The sequence below is a fragment of the Saccostrea cucullata genome, unplaced genomic scaffold, assembly GCF_032062105.1.
Source record: "Saccostrea cucullata isolate Sc308-1 unplaced genomic scaffold, CSIRO_AGI_Scuc_v1 ctg8985, whole genome shotgun sequence".
Classification (NCBI taxonomy): domain Eukaryota; kingdom Metazoa; phylum Mollusca; class Bivalvia; order Ostreida; family Ostreidae; genus Saccostrea; species Saccostrea cuccullata.
In genome coordinates, this window is record NW_026935504.1 from 6,786 (window position 1) to 27,516 (window position 20,731).

General features: G+C 34.5%; 1 protein-coding gene across 1 annotated transcript; it reads right to left on the reverse strand.

The window, feature by feature from the left end:
• Nucleotides 1-12,624: 12,624 nt before the first annotated feature.
• On the reverse strand, nt 12,625-20,516 carry LOC134243060 (arylsulfatase B-like). The gene is made up of 8 exons (XM_062725279.1): nt 20,213-20,516; nt 17,422-17,608; nt 16,120-16,289; nt 15,494-15,605; nt 14,880-14,975; nt 13,929-14,172; nt 13,690-13,844; nt 12,625-13,031 (listed from the first exon to the last, which is right to left on the reverse strand). Exons 1-8 carry the CDS (start codon nt 20,462-20,464, stop codon nt 12,763-12,765), a joined length of 1,485 nt encoding a protein of 494 aa, XP_062581263.1. The 5' UTR covers nt 20,465-20,516; the 3' UTR covers nt 12,625-12,762.
• Nucleotides 20,517-20,731: the final 215 nt, after the last annotated feature.

Genomic DNA, 20,731 nt, shown 5'->3' on the forward strand with positions numbered 1-20,731 from the left:
TTAAACACATCCTCGATTTTTGTTTTCAGAAATTATTTCTTTGACACGTTGCATGTTGTTCTGCATCATGAAATAAAGGAAATCGATGACCTAGCATCGTTTTAGATAACTCAAGCCCCTCTAGGGCTTGAGTAAAAATAAGCTAAATATAGTTTCACAGTCGATAAACTAGGTTTATAGTTAACGCGATAATCTATGTTTCACAACCGTTAACTATACTTAATACCGAAAACTATCATTTGCGATTGCAAAACAAAGATTATCTGATAAATACAGTTTCGCGATTTGTAAACTATAGTTTACAAACCGTTAACTATAGTTAACGATCTGATAAATATAGTTTCACGATTTGTGAAACTATGATTAACAACTCTTAACTATAGTTTACGATTGTAAACTATAGTTTACAAACGTGAATCTATGTTTATCAACAAAATCTATTGCTAACGCTTATTACAGACAAATAAACTTAGATTATCATTCGTAAACTATAGTTAACAACCGTTAAATATAGTTTTACAGATGAAAACTATACATAACGAATCGTTTACTTTAGTTTACGGTTTGTAAACTATAATATACAGTCGATAAACCTAGTTTATCAAATGTGAAACTAGGTTTATCTCATTTTTTGTGAATTTGGTGTGCCATACTATTTACTTTTTCTTTTTCAAATATTTTTTTCTTTTCTTCTCTAATAGCCTCTAAAGTGCTCTGAAATAATATAGTAAAATCTAAATATGGGTCGCATACATTATTTATAATATTTTTTAAATACTGAGTAATGCGTTTTTTATCTTTCAAAACAACATTGTTTTCACGATGAACATGCGTTGATCTTATGATGGCGGGATAGGCCCAGCACCCCCCCCCCCTTCTGGAATTGACAGAGTTGTTAAATATAATTATACAGACTGAGTGTATTTAGTTACACTGTATTAAATAACAATGATCTTCAGGCACGTATCAGCAGGTTGTCCCTCGGGGGGGGGGACTGCCCCCCACTCATTTTAAACATAATCTTTTGCTATTTAAAATGTAAAATGTCTGTGCTATTGAAAGCCCCCTCCCCACTTTTTGGTTATAGAGTGAGGTAAAATAAGCTTAATGTAGTATGATATGTAGAAAAAATATGGTACTGAAAAAAGTTGAACCTACCAACCCCAACTCCCCAACGGAATAGGATTTTCGAGTTTTGGCAATTTTTTGTTGTTGTTGTTTTTTTTTATTTTACCCGTCAAGTTTTTATTTTCATGTAGTTGATTATTTTTTTTTTATCTCTGGCTGCCCCCTCCCCTTTCAAAATAGATCATACGTCTCTGACCTTGACCTCCCACCAACATAAGCACACTTTTTAAAGCAATTTTACGTTTGGGTAAGAATTATTGTTTTTATAGGTTGGTCCCTTTAGGAAAAAAATCCCCGAATCAGCGTCTAGTAATGAATTTGTCATGCAGAACATAAACAGCATTTTTAATTTATTTTAATTCCATCAAAAACTGTAACCAGTTTCTTATGTAGTTGGAAGACAGTAAAATACAGTAAATGTTGAGTTGAAGGATACTCATGTTTATTTGAATCACCATGTATGTATAAGAAGTGATTCGTGGTGTCTTGCAATGATAAGAAAAACTTCGTACACTGTACATTATTTAAATGTAAAAATAATTTAATTTTTTTTCCTAAAACTGGATACTTATAATTTTTCATCCTAAAATGTATTTGTTAAAAATATAGAAGGCTTGCTTATTTTCCCTAAATAATATAAATTTTAAGATGGGGATGAATGTTCGCAAATACACATTACCTTGAGAATTTGGAGACATGCATTTTTATTATCGACGTCTGGTTATCATGCAGAGCCCGGGGAGCAACAGCAATATGGCCCAGTTTCAAGGTCTCTCACGAAGTCTACTTTCATGGTACCGTTAAATAGAATTTAGACTTTTTTCAAAGAAATAAATGCGAGTAGAACTGAAACTAATTAAATAATAAAATAAATAGTAATGAAAAGAAAAACGAAAAAAAAAGACTCTCCATCATTGAAGCTGATCAAGAGCAAAACATCGGAGGTGCAGAGGATAGTTATTTATTTATTTTTTTTTTGCAATCAAAACGTACGTTTGAATGACGGTTTACTTAATATTTAGCTGCTTTTAAAATGTGCATTCAAAAATTTTAAATTCCCTCTACATGCAATAATAATATGATGTAGTCCCTTTAGGAATTTGAAGCTTTTAGGAATAAAACATGTACAAGTTACATAATTGGCCCTAAAGATGGCACAGAGACAATCTCAAATTTCATGTAAATCAAGCTTATTTTCACTATTTCTCCGAAACCGCAACTGCTTCCAGGCCCGTGCTCATGATCTAAGCTACCACACAAATTGCAGAATAACATTTGTACATAGCAATGAACAGCAAGAGATAATGGCTTGACGGTACTTTATTCGAAACTATCCTCTGAGTTTTTTTAATGAATGCATGCACAATACATGCATCATGTACTGTATATATAAAGTTTAATATTTGGCATTTAAATGGACATCTATATCCATTTAGACTGTTATTCCACATGAGGTATTAAATTTCCCTGTTAAACTAACCAAAAAGCTGTCGTATAGATTGAATAGATAAAAATTTAAAGATAAAAGATAAATTATGTTGTCAGAAATTCAAAATTTTAATGGATATTTAAAACATACAAGAATTAACAATTAGCTTATAATTTCTCTAACCAGAAACGTTTTTCATTCAGTCAGTTTAAATGCCCTTTAAAAATATGTCTGGTTTTTTTTCTCACACAAATTAAGTCAGATTATTGTACTATCTATCTCTTAACTAAGTAAAAAAAAAGGGGGGGGTCAAAAAATTTAAAAGTGCAACATTCAATATTTTTGTTCTTTGACTTCAATTTATCCCGTGTGGACTCTTTGTGTTGAGATTGTCGTTATCTGCTGGACTCTTTGTGTTGAGATTGTCGTTATCTGTTGGACTCTTTGTGTTGAGATTGTCGTTATCTGTTGGACTCTTTGTGTTGAGATTGTCGTTATCTGCTGGACTCTTTGTGTTGAGATTGTCGTTATCTGCTGGACTCTTTGTGCTGAGATTGTCGTTATCTGCTGGACTCTTTGTGTTGAGATTGTCGTTATCTGATGGACTCTTTGTGTTGAGATTGTCGTTATCTGATGGACTCTTTGTGTTGAGATTGTCGTTATCTGTTGGACTCTTTGTGTTGAGATTGTCGTTATCTGTTGGACTCTTTGTGTTGAGATTGTCGTTATCTGTTGGACTCTTTGTGTTGAGATTGTCGTTATCTGTTGGACATTTTGTGTTGAGATTGTTGTTATCTGTTGGACTCTTTGTGTTGAGATTGTCGTTATCTGTTGGACTCTTTGTGTTGAGATTGTCGTTATCTGTTGAAGTCTTTGTGCTGAGATTGTTGTTATCTGATGGACTCTTTGTGTTGAGATTGTCGTTATCTGATGGACTCTTTGTGTTGAGATTGTCGTTATCTGTTGAAGTCTTTGTGCTGAGATTGTTGTTATCTGTTGGACTCTTTGTGCTGAAATTGTCGTTATCTGTTGGACTCTTTGTGCTGAGATTGTCGTTATCTGTTGGACTCTTTGTGCTGAGATTGTCGTTATCTGAAACGTGCCTGTTAAAAGATGGAGGAAGGGACAAAACCTACGGCCCAATCTTCAATGACTTAACTTTACTTCATGAATTTTCTCCTTCCCCTTCCCCTGCTTCCGACGCCTATGAGTAATGACGGAACTATAGAAAACTGACTAAGTCAGAAAAGGACTCGCAAAGGACAGTAAAAGGAACTAAACAATGTTACTTTGGGATTTAAACATTTATACAAAGAAATTTCTTGTAATCGCTTATACAAAACGATTTCCTTTTAAAATCGGGTTGACAGGTAGACGTGTTTATTTGAATATGTAATTCAACATGTCAACATCTCGTCATAGGTTTGGATTGTCAAATGGAGATGTATACATCTAACTGTTATCATTGCACATGTGAAAAGAGAATGGAAATTTACTCTTTTAGGCATTCAATGAACATGTATCTTACATATGTATGATATGAATGCCCCCCCCCCCCCCACACACACCCAGCCTTAAGATGATACTTGTAGTAATATAGCTTAATAAATATACATTGAGTTATAAAAAAAACTTAAAAATTTTTTTTTAAAGTTTTTGTTGTTATTTCAGATCTATTCTTGGTTTTTTATTTTACTAAATTATTTCATCAAAGGGCTTGTAAATATTCATTAAAAAGTAATTTGCATGTATTGTGTTGTACATATATTTATATAGGAATACAGCTGATATAATCATACATGAATATTTATGATCTTTCAAAAATATTATAATAACAAAACCGATTTACTGCAGATTATGTGGATGGGACTATTATCGTCTTATTTTGTACTTGGCTCGCATTTATAAAGATAAAGATCAGATGTTGACAATTAAAAAAAAAAGTTATGACGGTTTTTTTTGTTGCAATTTCTGCATATCTTAAATTGCATGAAGTCATTTGTCGGTAAAACTTAGAAAAAACAAGAGGCCCAGGGGCCACAGCGCTCACCTGAGCACATCGGCTAGGAAAAAGCACACATCAAATCAGAACTGAAAGTTTACGGGGGGGGGGAGCTTGAATTTTAACCCCCCCAGGGGTTCATGATTTGAACAAACTAGAATCTACACTACCTGAAGATGATTCCATATTAATATCACTAATCATAGCTATGAAGTACTTGAAAAGATGATTTTAAAAAATTTCCCTATAAATTAGGGATGGGTATCGCCAAAAATTTCGTATTGCGAGTTAACACGATTTTTCCCACAATATCACGATAATATCATGATATTTTTAAGAGCAGTTTTTACAATGATTTTATATGAAAAGTCATTATTTCTCTAAAAAATATGCTAGAAAAACAAAAATGTTAATTTCTTGAAATTTTTATGTATATAAAATCAATTATGTTTGGACGTTAAGATGCCGTTCTTTTTATTTTTTACAACATTTTTTATACTTTCTGCAATTGTAATTTGAAAGATTGAACAAATAAATGAATAATTTCTGGACTTCATAATATGTACCTAAAAACCGGTATTTAGGTCTCCGTATCACGATACGTATCACGCAACAAAAAAATCGCGATATACCGGTATACCGATAAAATCGCACATCCCTACTATAAATCCCTATGTAAAACTTGGGTCGGCCATTTTGGCCCCACCCTAGCCCCGGGGGTCATGATTTGAACAAACTTGAATCTACACTACCTCAGGATGATTCCACATGAGTTTCATCTTTCCTGGCCCAGTGGTTCTTGAGAAGAAGATTTTTAAAGATTTTTCCTATATATTCCTATGTAAAACTTGGGTCGGCCATTTTGGCCCCACCCTAGCCCCGGGGGTCATGATTTGAACAAACTTGAATCTACACTACCTCAGGATGATTCCACATGAGTTTCATCTTTCCTGGCCCAGTGGTTCTTGAGAAGAAGATTTTTAAAGATTTTTCCTATATATTCCTATGTAAAACTTGGGTCGGCCATTTTGGCCCCACCCTACCCCTGGGGGTCATGATTTGAACAAACTTGAATCTACACTACCTCAGGATGATTCCACATGAGTTTCATCTTTCCTGGCCCAGTGGTTCTTGAGAAGAAGATTTTTAAAGATTTTTCCTATATATTCCTATGTAAAACTTGGGTCGGCCATTTTGGCCCCACCCTACCCCCGGGGGTCGTGATTTGAACAAACTTGAATCTACACTACCTCAGGATGATTCCACATGAGTTTTATCTTTCCTGGCCCAGTGGTTCTTGAGAAGAAGATTTTTAAAGATTTTTCCTATATATTCCTATGTAAAACTTGGGTCGGCCATTTTGGCCCCACCCTAGCCCCGGGGGTCATGATTTGAACAAACTTGATTCTATACTACCTGAGGATGATTCCACATGAGTTTCATCTTTCCTGGCCCAGTGGTTCTTGAGAAGAAGATTTTTAAAGATTTTTCCTATACATGTATATTCCTATGTAAAATTTGGGTCAGCCATTTTGGCCCCACCCTTGCCCCGGGGGTCATGATTTGAACAAACTTGAATCTATACTACCTGAGGATGATTCCACATGAGTTTCATCTTTCCTGGCCCAGTGGTTCTTGAGAAGAAGATTTTTAAAGATTTTTCCTATATATTCCTATGTAAAACTTGGGTCAGCCATTTTGGCCCCACCCTAGCCCCGGGGGTCATGATTTGAACAAACTTGAATCTACACTACCTGAGGATGATTCCACATGAGTTTCATCTTTCCTGGCCCAGTGGTTCTTGAGAAGAAGATTTTTTTAAAAATGCCATTAATTTTTCTCTAATTCATAATTATCTCCCCTTGAAAAAGGGCGTGGCCCTTCATTTGAACAAACTTGAATCCCCTATACCCAGGGATGCTTTGTGGCAAGTTTGGTTGAAATTGGCCCAGTGGTTCTTGAGAAGAAGTCGAAAATGTGAAAAGTTTACGGACAGACAGACAGACAGACAGACAGACGGACAGACGGACGCCGGACAAAATGTGATCAGAAAAGCTCACTTGAGCCTTCGGCTCAGGTGAGCTAAAAACTGATCTGTAAATACCAGGTACACTTACTATTAGTAAATAGTTCATATAATAATAAACTTGTACGTATTTCTACAAAATTTAAAGTGAAAATATTTCAAAGAATTTCAGGGACACAAAGCTGGAGATAAAAATATATATATAGATATAATTATAATTGTCATCTCCCTCGGGAGATGACACATTAAGATAAAGATTGTATGCCGGAAGTGAAGTCCTAGTGTAAGCCTCCATTAATCTTTCGGGAATCCTCGATGTTTTACAATATTTCAAGTGAGAATCTACACAATGAGTTCCAAGTAGCCGTAAACTAGTTTTCTTTTTGAAGAACTACCTTAGAAGTGTGCGATCTACTTTCGGTTTTGGCCTATTTGAAAGCCAAGAAAAATTTAGAAAAGAAGTACGATGCTTATTGTCATCTCTCTAGAGAGATGACACACATTAAGTTTGATTTTCGGATGTGAAGTCCCAGTGTAAGCTGCCATTTAACAGTCGGCAATCCTCGGCTGAATCCACTGCTCTCCATACAAAAAGAGCGAGGTCACCGAGTTGGCGATGTACTTTATTTCCATCGATAAAGAAAACAAGCTGCACAGAAATCAGAGAGAGTTAGACACACACAATCGACTGGATTGCGGAGTCTTCAAATATACACTGACATTCTTAAATATTCTCCGAATATGGTCAGAATTAACAAGATAGAATCATCTAACTAGGTCAGCGCGTGTGTAAATATCCTCTGCAGCCGAGGCGTGGATCCAATTAAGAATTCACAAAAAACCCAAAAATCAAATTTATTTTACCATTTACAAAAGTAATTGTTTATTTTTAGTATGCAGATAAAGTTTTTAAAAAGAAAACGCAGAAATAAACGCATTGCACGTGACTTTTGACGATCACTATAATGGCACAACACTGTATTCCTAAAACAGCCTAAGTTCAGAGTTGGCTAATTAGGACTCTTTTTTCAGATAATTTATAAATGCTTAATTTTATGTTAAATGTTATTACTTACCTGTATTTAAAAACATGTAGGCGTTATTTCTTTGGATAAGCTATGTAAAAGTGTGTAAATGTAGATTTGATATTGATGTGCAAAAGCGGTTAGCATGCTTTCATCTAATATGTACCGAAAAAGTGCATAAAATGATGATATTTATTAATATGCATATCTTTGTCCAATGTCATCAGAGAAGAAAACCCCAGACATTCCGTTTTTGTAATACTTTACTCAATAGTAAAACCAATAACATTCCAAACTGATGTCACAGATGGATGCAATCTAATTAAAATTAGATGTTCCGAATGCTACTGCTTCTCAAACATAACAACATCCTATTTGGGGTCATGTAAGAGTGAATCTTCGATTAGGCAAAGAAAATGGTTCCTCCGAAATCCTGGCTAATAGTTCAGATGGGTTTCTTGTTTTCACCACCCAACCAAAACACCCGAGGCGTTTTGTAGTAAAAAGATATGCATTGCAATAGTTGTGTTATGTATGACGTGTGGGGTATCTTGTATAGTTTGTGCTCTTTCGTTTGCATTATTCACGTTTAGATGCCAGACTGCAGAAGATACATGAAATTTATTCCAAAATTACTTTAATTCAACGTAAGACAGTATCAATAATGATGATATGTAGCCGTGGAATTAATTTGAGAACTGTTTACCGAGGCTTGAATCTACATGGCCAAAGTGTTTGTGTTTACTTGTACATGTATTCATAATTGAAAGGTCGCTCTGATGTGACCCCGAATGGGATGTTAGATGTTTCAGAAGCGGTAGCGGATTTGGAACATTTAGATAAATTTTAATAAGATTGAAATGCATGTTTCAAAATTTAAACATGAGATTTCTTCAGTTTGAAAGACAGGAAGTGCATTTTTAAAAATTCTCTCTGATGGCATCCAATTGTTCTCTGGATAAAAAAAAATTATGTTGATGTTGAAAATTTCATTGTCTTTTATTCTCTATTGAATCTGAAATTAGGTAATTGTAAAGCCTACTATAACAAACAACTAAAAAAATGACAAGTTAAATTATTTAGATTAATGGATTTTGAGTAGTGTAGATCTACAGCTGGCTAGTCAGAGAAAAAAGGATGGCTGAGGAGAGACTTTGTAAATGAATTGATATCAGAGAGATTCAGTTGTGTAGGCTCATCGCGGCAATATAATTAACCTGTCAACGAGGGATGCTTACTTTTTCTAGGCAACGGATCCCACCTCTTGAACTTTCAGGAGTCAGCTTTTCTTCTAAAATCGATCATTCTGTATTTTGATACAGATACTGAATACTTCCTTTAGTAATATTATAAACTTCTACTTCTACGGGAAGACTGGCGAGTAAACAAGATTATCAAGCTTTATGAAATATATTTTATTGACTTTTCAAACAAGTAAATGTTCGAATAAAGTAAATGGTATATGAGAATCATTTGAAAGAAGTCTTGCACAATATAAGGCACAATATCTAGATAAGGACATATAAGGTGTTTTTATCATATACTCTTCATGCAATATTGTTCTCAAATAAAACATGAAAAAGAAAGTTATGTAATCAAGCAATACTAGTATTTAAAAATTCAAATGTACATTAAAAATCAGTGTAACTTAAGAAGTTATCAGTGTCACTTTCTTCAATATGTCGGTTAAACAATATACACTGATTTCTTTTCTATCAATGTGCCTCTAAACACCTGTATTTTAATTTTATTCTTCTCAAACGTTTAAAACAATAATCGACAAATTGGACAAATTCAAATTTTAAAAGTATTTTCACAGCTAATAATACGTTCCCTAGGAATTGATCAAATTTTCAAAACTTATAAATAAGAATTAAGTATATATTTTAAATTTTTGCTAATTGCCAAAATTTTTCATACCTCATTCTTCTGTGAAAATAATATCGGTTGATTTTTAGATGAGGATCACAATGCTGATTAAAATTAATATATATTTCTCCATTTTTTTTTCAAAATTGATTTTACTACTTTAAGTGCTCCATTATTTTTTACAAAACTAATAGTAAGTAATCCCTTATGATCGATTGTTATAAATTATCAAAGACGGAGTAGAGAATTTATCCCTGGGAGCAGAGCTTTTATAATCTGTTTATTAGACAGAGAAGAAAAGAGAAGAAAAACAAACGTTTCATAGTGGAGGTAACCCTATTGTTTCCATAAAACGTTACAAAAAGTGTAAAACTTACAGATGCGTTCGGTGTTTTTATAAAAGCGCTTTTCAGGTATTAACTTAATAAATGGTGTTTCTTAATACTTTGGCAAGGAAAATCAAACTCGATCGAGAGATTTGCTGATGTTTTTGCAGTCTGTAATAACCTCCAACCTGCTGTATAATAAACTTTCAAAAATAAACTAACAGTTGCCAGAAATCGCGATCGCGCGATACACATGTAATAAGGACCAAATTCTCAGTTCTTAAAAGTAAGTGTTGTAAGTATTGTCAATGCTTTGGTAAATATACTAATAAGAATTCGATATAATCGTTATAATAGCCACTCTTCATACACAGCATATACTTCGTTAGTACGAAGTGATATACATGTAGTAGGGCTGGCTTTAGTCAGACTTCACAGCATATTTTCAATCTCTAACCAGGGGGCGTATTACGCCGACAGTATACAAATCATTTGCTGAAGTTACCGTTGTCGATAGGTAGGTCCTTGTGGAAGTTTCCGGTTTTGGTTGCAGAAGGATAAGGTTACGAGCGATAAAGCGATGCCGATATTATAGGTAGCGCCTTATGGAGGTTTCCGGTTGCCGACACATGCCATATAGCGGCTAGCGAAGCTAACCGCTTAAAAATTATCAAACAATGTATGTTATTGACAAACAAGTTCTTGAAACAATGGAACCTTATTACACCTCTGACCGTTCACGGTAGCTCAGTCGGTAGAGCGCTCGCTCCGTGATCGGGAGGTCGCGAGTTCGAATCTCGGCCGCGACTGATCTAAGTCGATAAAAAATTGGTAGCAACTGTTCCTTCGCCATGCGCTCGGCACTTTGAAATGAAAGTTGCGGGTCCTTCGGATGAGACCTTAAAAACCGAGACCCTGTGTCAGCGGCATGCGTTGGCACGATTAAGATCCCTCAGTGCTCAATGGCCCTGAGTGCCGGGTAAAGGTCAAAATTTGAAGCCCTTTACCGGCATACGGTGACGTCTCCATGTGAGTGAAAAATTCTCGAGAGGGACGTTAAACAACATACAATCAATCATATTACACCTCTGATGTCTTAGAAGTCCGTGTCTGCTCTTCTACTTTGTATTGTTTAATAGACTTTTAAGCTTGAATACTGTTCGTTATTTCCATAAATTCCATGTATCAATCTTGCCTGGAAAACCTATTATTTCTTTTGTGAGTCGATTAAAGACAACAGGGAAATGCATGATTAATGCCCATATATAACGGTCATGTCCAGCAGCATTAGGATGCATGGTTATGATACCTTATGGTTTTCTACTGTTCCATCCCATCCAATTGTTGTGTTTCATTATCAACGACCATTGAAACAAGTGTGGGAAATCAGTCTGAGGCATGAATTAAGTCTCGCGAAACTATTCCTATTCTCTTCAACATTGAATATGAACAAATCCTACTCCACGCATTTCTTCCTCCCGAGAGGAGTCCTTTCAGTCGTTTCGAGGAAAGTTGTTGAAATAGGGAAGGGAGTGTTGTTGCAAATTACTTATTTTGTGATTAGTAAAAGTCGTGATGATAGAGGGTTGATTTTCAAATTATTTGATATGAAAACCTAAGTTATATTACATACATGTACGGTCTTCCAACGGTTTTGGGGGTTTCTGGTTACTGATTAAAACCGTTATTTACAGACCAATTTTTGCATAATTTAAAGCCGCTTGGTCCGATTCTAATCGCTAAAAATATGTATTCGTTTTTCTTCTTGAAAAATAATTGTCCATAAATTGTTTCAACTTTTGTCAAATTATATCACCAAAGTCTTCTTCTTTTAAAAGATATCAAAATTCAAAAGTTAAAAAAATAATTTTTGTTTGGTCACACAAAAAATAATCCTATGTTGATCATTGTTGATATTGCGTGAAATCACCTTCGAAAAATTAAATTTATCGCTTACATGTTTATCTAATGAAGAACAAACCCGAGCATTTTTTTTTCACAACAAAGTACATATGTTACCTGTACACGGACAATATTTTAGCTCCTTTAAAAATCTGATTTTCCTTTATTCTTTAAATATGCATATTAATATTAAAATTACTATGGATTATATTCAATTAATTTCTTAATTTTGAAAAGATGTATTATGACTAAGGCTCTAATAATAGTCTAGAGAAAAAAATACTCGGGTTTGAATTATCTTCATTATTAGATATATCCGATAAACTTATTTTTTTCAAAATTGACTTCACAACAGATCTTAACTTCCGTCAGGAACTACTGTTTGTCAATAAGGTTTTTGATCTGCGTTTTCCATGTAAGGATTGTTGTAATAAACAATTAAATCAATCATTATTTATTTTTATATATTATCTATGTAATGACGTACTTTTATTGTGTAAGATAATATGTGCCTGTTTCGGGTTAAGCGGCTTTAAGGAATGAAGCTTATTTCAACTTTTGTTATACGATATAACATAACTCAATTGGGGCAGTTTACGCTTTATAAACTGCGAAGATTTATTCCTTATAATTTAATTTCAATGTAGACAATGATACAATTTTTCCATTTTCTCCGTCGGAAAAATGCTCCAAATATAACATATATTTCATAAGTTAACGTCAAGCGGAGTAATACGTTTTTGACGTAACTCATTGACATAGGCAAGTTATGTTATACAAAATGGATAAAACCGTTTAACCAATCAAATGTCGTGTTACAACTGAAATTAAATTATTTATTTTTATTTAAGAAGTCTTTTGTTGTGACCTTCTGTTTAGATATCTGGGCGTAATAGTTTAATAAAGATAACATGATATCTTTTCAAGGTTTTTTATTCACAATATAAAATCTAGTTGTAAATCAAATGTACTTATAAAAGTCATCCACATAATTTCGATGGTGCTGAGAGCTGGCTTTGTTTTGTCGTTTCAGATATCGATGTTCTGTGAAACATTTACTCCCAGGGGCCCCAGTATCCCCCGTGGTATTTGGGATCAGCTCTAGGGTCTATGTTAGGGTACCGACAGGGTACCGCTGTCTTGTTATACTGGGCTAGTAGTTCCAACATATTCATCACCACGTGTTGCATAGTACTAGAAACATCGTTGTGTTCATTAGGATCTTCTGTGATATTGAACAACCAAATGTTCTTCTCAGCTTCATTCTTTATTTTTGGCATCTCTTGAGATTTCATATGAGGTGGTGGAACCCAACTTCCATTTCCTGAAAATGACACATTGAGATCAAACTATCTCATAAGCAATTACTAGTATGTTGCTTGACATACAACTTTGTATATGTTGTTATCATTAATAAAATGAAAAAAACCTCTTAAATCTATTTAAAATGATCGAAACTAATAAAATAGCACATCTATTCATGACAGTCTGCATTAAAAATAATACTGCATGGTGCAATATCCACAAATGATTCAATTTTGTTTAGGGATGATAATTTTTTAACTTTTAATTGGAATAAAACAATATTCAAAGTAATTCATTTAATGCTACATCATTAGCAGATTTTATATCATAAGTAGTTACTACCATGATTTTGGCTTATGCTGAAAGACATAGTTCATCACAAATCAAAATTACAACTTGCATTTCGTAAAACATTTTGTTGTCGGTTAAGCTTGCAGTATACATGTACCCTTCAAAAAGAATTTAGAATCCTCAATAAGGATTATTATAAAAATTAACATAATCAAAACGTTTCCTTCCAGTTTTTATGGCTTACATTTTCATTAAAATTGTACCATTGTTTCAGTTATTAGATGCTGTAACCTTTTCCACAAGTGTCAATAGGTTACATTTTGAAAGTATAAAAAGGGGGAAACTCTTGCGATTGAAATTGTTGCAAAATCTTATGTTATACCCACCAGGAAAACCCGTGATGAGCTTCCAGTCTCCCATTCGAACAGCCGCCCGTATTCTATTGTCAAATGGGCTTGAAAGCAGCCTTTGGCCCACTGGTGGGTAAAGTGGGTCTATGTTGTGTAATATTGATTTCCTTTGACTGGGCGTTGAACCATCGCTACAAGACATGAATTACACGAATAGCATTTTTCTTCGTATTCTTAAATTTCGATAAATTCGGTATTTTATTGATAGTTTGTACTTTATGGTTCTCCATTGATCTACTCCATCCAATGGTTGTGTTCCATTTAGATTACCGCCGACCATTGACACAAGTGTGGGAAACCAGTCTGAGACGTGGATTAGGTCTCGTGAAACGATTCCTTTCCTCTTCAACATCTGACCATGAACAAACCCTACTCCATGAACACCTCCTTCCCAGAGAGAGTTTTTCCATCCTCTCAGGGGATAGTTATTCCCTCCTGCATGAATTTGTCCCCCATTATCTGTAAAATACAACAAAAAATGTGAAATTTTCATATTATCTAAGAGATTTCATTGACCTGAAAGATAAAACCTTTAAGTAAGTTTTTCTTTTCATTGGTCTCTTCATTTATATTTTAAAGAAATTTGTTATCTCTGCTTACAATTAAGCATGTTCTGCAGATGTGCCCTTCGGTTTCAGAAATAGTTTATATGCTCATACATTTCTTTGCCATTGGAATTCTTTAAAAATTTGAATTTGAATTTTAAAAAGCTGAAGAATTTTTTTATGGGAAAAATAAAGATTTATTTCTTCAACATTAAATTTTCTATTCAATTCCATACAGATTCGACGTTGTTGTATGTTGTAATAATCCCAGTGTTGCAACTGTCCTTATTTTTTTTTTAGACGACTGATCAGGCATAATTAATTAAGACTGTTCATTCCAACGTAGCTGTTACTTCTTCATGACTTACAAGTATACAAAAGGTAGGTTAATTTCCTGTTATTGTTTTGTTCAGAACGTAATTTATATGTTCGAAAAAGTAACCAAAAAATTGTTTTTGTGGAAATCCACTGACGATCTCTAACATTTCATAACATTCTTTTTCACTGTGTGTCCAACTCTGACCAAAGCTTTTTATACAGATTATCCAAGTTTTTTAGAATGTAGATGGTAAAACTTCAATAAAAACTTCTAAAACAGTGCTATATTAACCAACAGTTTACCTGTTGAAAACACCATTAGAGTATTATCCCACATCCCTTTCTGTTTCAGAACCTCCGTAAGGTTTCCTACAGCCTCGTCCATAACAGACACCATACCTAAAAAATTACAATGTTAAGAAAGAAAAATTGAACTTTCTCTCTCTTTCCACCTCTCTCTATTACTGATAAAGTTCGTGTTTTATATTCAAAAGCTTAAATTAATTTTGATTTCAAATATGAAATCTTTCAACATTTAAACAGTAGTTTATTCCTGAACATTGTAATTTTCATTTTATCACTTAACATTAAAATGCAAGTATAAATTTATAATTTCATCCTTTTTTATATAAAGATACAAAACTTATACAATTTTAGGGGAAACAATTCGACAACGCCAGGCATTAGAGAGAGAATGTATCTAATTTGTAAAAGAATTTGGTTTATGCGATCGAAAGAACTGTCTAAACATGTTTAAAAAATTTGTCTGTGAATTTTGTGTAAATTCTCGAAATAATTAAATTGACTTGAATTCAATTGTATTTAACTGTCCTTGATTTTGGTGTATATTATCGTAATAAAAATTGGCTTGAAACATACTTAGTCTATTAATTAATAATAATACTGGTAATTGTTACCGGCATATGTTCTTCTTTGTACGTCCTTTATATGCATGTAGGGCTTTGTGTATTGCTCTGGTACTTGTAGCGGGGCATGTACGGATTGGAATGGGAGATACAGGAAAAGAGGCTGTAAAGTAAAGGGGACTTTTATTGTATTCTAAACACATGACAAGAAATACACGTATAATAACAATATTTGTTAATGGTAAACAAAGGTGTTGATCTAATGAAAGAAAATTCATTTTTCATTACTATTCTATATTATTTGTGAAAATAGCATTTGATAATTCACTTTAATTTCAGAATACCAAACAAATTAATCAATTATTTTTTTAAGTACATGTTAATTGCAAATACAAAATCACTATAATGCTCAAGCTTCATTATGAAACACATACTAAAGACAACTCCGTCATAATCTATATACCTTTTTGTGTAGTCAAATTGAAAAATAATGATTTTTTTCTGTGGTACTCTAATGACATGGAAACTAATAATTTGATTAGATCCGTCTTCGAGGGGCAAGTTGTTTCATAAAATTTGACGTTATTTATACCTCCACAGCTTTTGTGAAAGACTACATATATCAACTGGATAATATAATCAAATAAAAGACATTAGTTAAATTATTTTAAAAGTACCTGATTTGTATTGTGATTTTTGACAACATCGGCTGCTCTGTGAGAAAATAACTGAGCTGAGTACTGTCCGGAATAGCTAGCTGGGTTTGTATTATCGTGTAAATCTGTACCACACATTTTCCCAAAACATCGCTCGTGTGTGAAGTAGTCCTCGGCCCCTGACAGGTACCCTATTATAGTAAATAAAATTGGGACTGAAATGACATTACATTACTTTATTATCTAAGAGTTTAATAGTCTTACACCAAATGTTGCGGTAGTCTATATCCCTGCATGCGCGGATCTAGAGGGAGGGGTCCCCCTGGAATTTGCAAGGTTATTAAATTTATATACTAACGCAAGAAAAAAAGTTACCTTGGACCCCCTTGAAAAGCGCAGCCCCCCCCCCCCATGTAAACGGGAATTTGTGTTAGATTGGTATGAAAAGTCAAAGGTCTGAAGCAGTACAAGTCATCGACTACCCCCCCCCCCCCCACACACACACCACCACCACCACCACCACCACCATCACCACCACGAAATAGGTTTTTAACATTTGGGCGAGTGTAGTTTTTTTTGTTTGTTTGTTTGTTTGTTTTTGTTTTTTGTTTTTTTTGATTGTCAAGAAATTCCTGGGTTGGATTTTTTATTTTGGATTGGGGTGCCTCTCTCTCCCCCCCCCCCCCCCGGAAAACATTTCTGGATCCGCGCCTGTCCGGTTACAAAGAACACGATTTGGTTTTAAAATGATGGCCCTGTAATTTTTTTTCTTTTTTTAATGACATAAGTTTATCAAAATGGTCCTCCTTTATGCCGTTTCCTTTCGTGATTTATTTAATTTGTATACTTCATTCCTGTTCTAGCAAATTTAGAACAATAATACATGTACGTTAATTTTGGGGCATAAAAAGCCAAACCTGTACAAAAATCTTTGTGCAAATTATGTACAGCTCGAATTTTTAAAGACATTCTCAATTTTTTTTCTTTCTATGCAATCAATCAGAAAATGTAGAATTTAGCACCAGAAGCATGGAAAGGAGTGTGCCTTTCTAGATGTATCGTTTAAAAGGTTTGTTTAGTATAGGCCAAACTGGTATTTTTTTTTTTTTTTTTTTTTAGATTTTAACATGGTTCATCTGGAAAATGTAAATGAGGTGCATAAATCAAAAAAAAAAAAAAAAAAAAAAAATCGACAGAAATCTAAAGTCAACAAAACGAATCTTTACCAGTTTATTTTTTGAATAATCATTCATTCTTACGTACATTTGTGTACTTATATTTTGCGTTGAAAGTATGTTATTTAACAGTATCATCTTAACTTACCAAAGTAAGAGTCGAACCCTCTGCTTGTCGGGAGATATTCCTTTTTATAAAATCCCAGATGCCATTTCCCCACCGCGTGAGTTGCATACCCGGCTTCTTTGAGCTTTTCTGGTAGTATCGGGCTGTCTAGGGGTAATCCGTTAGGTTGGGGAGGAAAGATCACGCCATGCTGAAGGCCAGTATGTATCTTTAATAAACATATTAAGGCATTATCATACACTGCATAAAATGCATTATTTCTTTTTACTCATATGGGTCTATATATAGTTTTTTTCAAATTACATATACGTTAGATATGGCAATTTTCAATACGTTTAAAACAGATTATCCGGTCAAAACTATTTATACGGTTAAAAAATTAGCCATTTAACTCAAGGATAATACCATCTTTCAGTAAAATAGAACATAGTCATAGAAAAATCTGTGACGTAAGTACATCGTCCTCTTATTCATTATTATTATAAGCCAATAACCTCTCAAATAAGTTTCTACTAAACCACTTTGACAGCAACTTTAATTGAAGTGCTGTTCTCAGATTATTTATGACGAGTTCAAAGTCAGTTTTAATAAAGTTTTGTCTTCAAACATTTTGAAAACAAACTTGCACATGTTCTACTATAGTATACATTTATTGACCGATTTTTTTATGAGTACTAGTTGAAATTCCGCGCAAGCCGCAAGCGTGGGCGAAAATATATTTCTTTTTCACTGCTGACAAAATCATACCAAAAAGTATCTTAAGTTTTAATCGAGTTAATTATTGGATAAAAGAAGGAATAGTATGTGTCTACATTTTTTAAGAAAAAAAAAATATTTTGCTTTTCACTTCATATGTATAAGGCCTAAAAGGTACCTGCTTATACGTTAAAGACTACTATTAGGGGAAAAAATTATATATATAAAAAAAAACTAAGGCACTTGCAATATTTAAATAAATAACTGAAGTTTTCTTTAAGCATGTTTATTTCTTTATAAAATTATAATTTGAGTTCGTTGCCTGATGATTTAAGGGGTAATTAGATGTGTTTGTGAAACACTATGCGCCTGGCGGCAACAAAGTTCCGAGAAAGCTATTTTTAGCATTAAGGTCAAAGTCAAGGTCACAAGGTCATTGACCTTGGTGTCATTTGGAAGAACCTGATTAGTGGAGTTTGCATACCAAATATGAAGTCTCTATCTTTCATGGTTCAAAAGTTATGGCGAAGGTTAAAGTTTGAAGACAAATCTATTTTTAGCATATAGGTCACAGTCAAGGTCACAAGGTCATTGACCTTGGTGTCATTTGAAAGAGCTTAATTAGTGGAGTATGCATACCATATATGAAGTCTCTATCTTGCATGGTTCAAAAGTTATGGTGGAGGTTAAAGTTCGGGACAAACAAACAAACAGACAGACAGACAGGACAAAAACAATATACGCCCTGGATCTTTCGATCCATACACGCCCTGGATCTTTCGATCCGGGCGCATAAAAATGCATGTTTTCTATGTTAATTTATTAAATATACAGGCGCGGATCCAGGATTTGGAGTTAGGGGGGGCGCCAAAATAGGCAAGGGGTCTGGGGGCCGCCTTGAGGCCCCCAGTGGGTCCAGGGCAAAGCCCTGGTGGGGGCCCAGGGGGCGAAGCCCCCGGAAGCTCCTGGATTCTAGAGATTTTGAAGGGTTAAAATGAGGTCTACCAAAGCCCTGGTGGGGGGCCAGGGTGCGAAGCCCCCGGAAGCTCCTGGATTCTAGAGATTTTGAAGGGTTAAAATGAGGTCTACCAAAGCCCTGGTGTGGGGCCAGGGGGCGAAGCCCCCGGAAGCTCCTGGATTTTAGAGATTTTGAAGGGTGAAAATGAGGTCTACCAAGTAGACATATTTGATTTACGCTAACTTTGACAATTTTAGGGGGGGCGCGCGCCGGGTGCGCCCCCCCTTAAATCCGCCACTGATATATATTCTTAGCTCATATTGTTATCAATAGTTTTTCCACTATTGTCATGCCCCCGACTGGATTGTTTTTCTTTTTAACATCGGGTTCATAGCCAAATGACGTTCTAGACATTCAATCAAGATTGATTGTATGTTATTTTACGTCCCATGACAGAATTTTTCACTCATATATTGGACGTCATCCTTTTTATATCGACTTAGGTCAGTCTCGACATTTGAATAAATAATTCATTAGTGATGTTTTGAGAAAATGTTTAAACCTTGCTTGCTTTTTGTCAGTGTCGCCCGCGTGGAGCAGTGGTTAGAGCGTCTGCTCTAGAGTAGAGAAGAAAGGATTTGATCCTTAGGTCGCGATTAGAATCCCGGGACGTGGAGACCGGTCCTTAGGATGAAACCGTATAAACCGAGTTCCTGTATCGCAGTAGGTGCTGGCACGAAAATTCCTCCCTGCTCAATGACCTTGAGTGCCGAGTATAGGACAAAATTTGCAGCTTTCCACCGGCAAGTGGTGGCGTACATATGAGTGAAAGATTCTCAAGAGGGACGTTAAACAACATGCAATCAATTGAAATCTTTTTTTCAGTCTCAGTTAAAATGTATTTAACTTGGATCCGCACACCGGAACCACCACCCTACTGGCGTTATTGGGTTGTTAATATTTAGGCTGTTTGGCGAAAATGAAAGTAAAACTTTTAACATTGTTTAATTTAATTAAATTTACAATAATTACTAGTTTAAATATACTTAATGTATATCACTAAGGGAGAAAGTATGAACTTTGGTGCAAGCGTTTCGGGGTTTATTTGCAAAATTTAACAATCCATAGATCTATTTATAATATAGGACCCTCATATACCTGATAACGTCCAGACATTAGTTGACTTCTGGTAGGCGTACAGATTGGCTGCACGTAATAATTCTCCAGTTTGATCCCCTCCCCAGCAAGTTTATCCAAATTCGGAGTTTTAATCTCCGAGCCATGATACCCGATGTCGTTGTAACCAAAATCATCAGCTATCACAAGCAAAATATGCGGTTTTGTAGCTTGGCCTTCAATAAAGCACGCTAACACTGCTAGAAGTACGGCTGCACTGAGTAATGTTTTCATATTTATCCTATTTATACCTGTGTTGATGCTTGTCCAATCGATATCTGAAGAAAGGTGTTAAGAAGAACACCATTTTATAGGATGTTATTGTTGGTTTGCAATGTATCACATGACTGTCATATGATGTTTCTTGATTAACACATGAAGTACTTGTAAGGTTTTAAATTTTTTGCCCCTTTGTGGTTGTGGGCATAACAAAACTTGAAGTCATTTCGTACGTGTTGATAAAAAAAACCTGAATTTTAGAAAGAAAAAAAGTAAGAAATT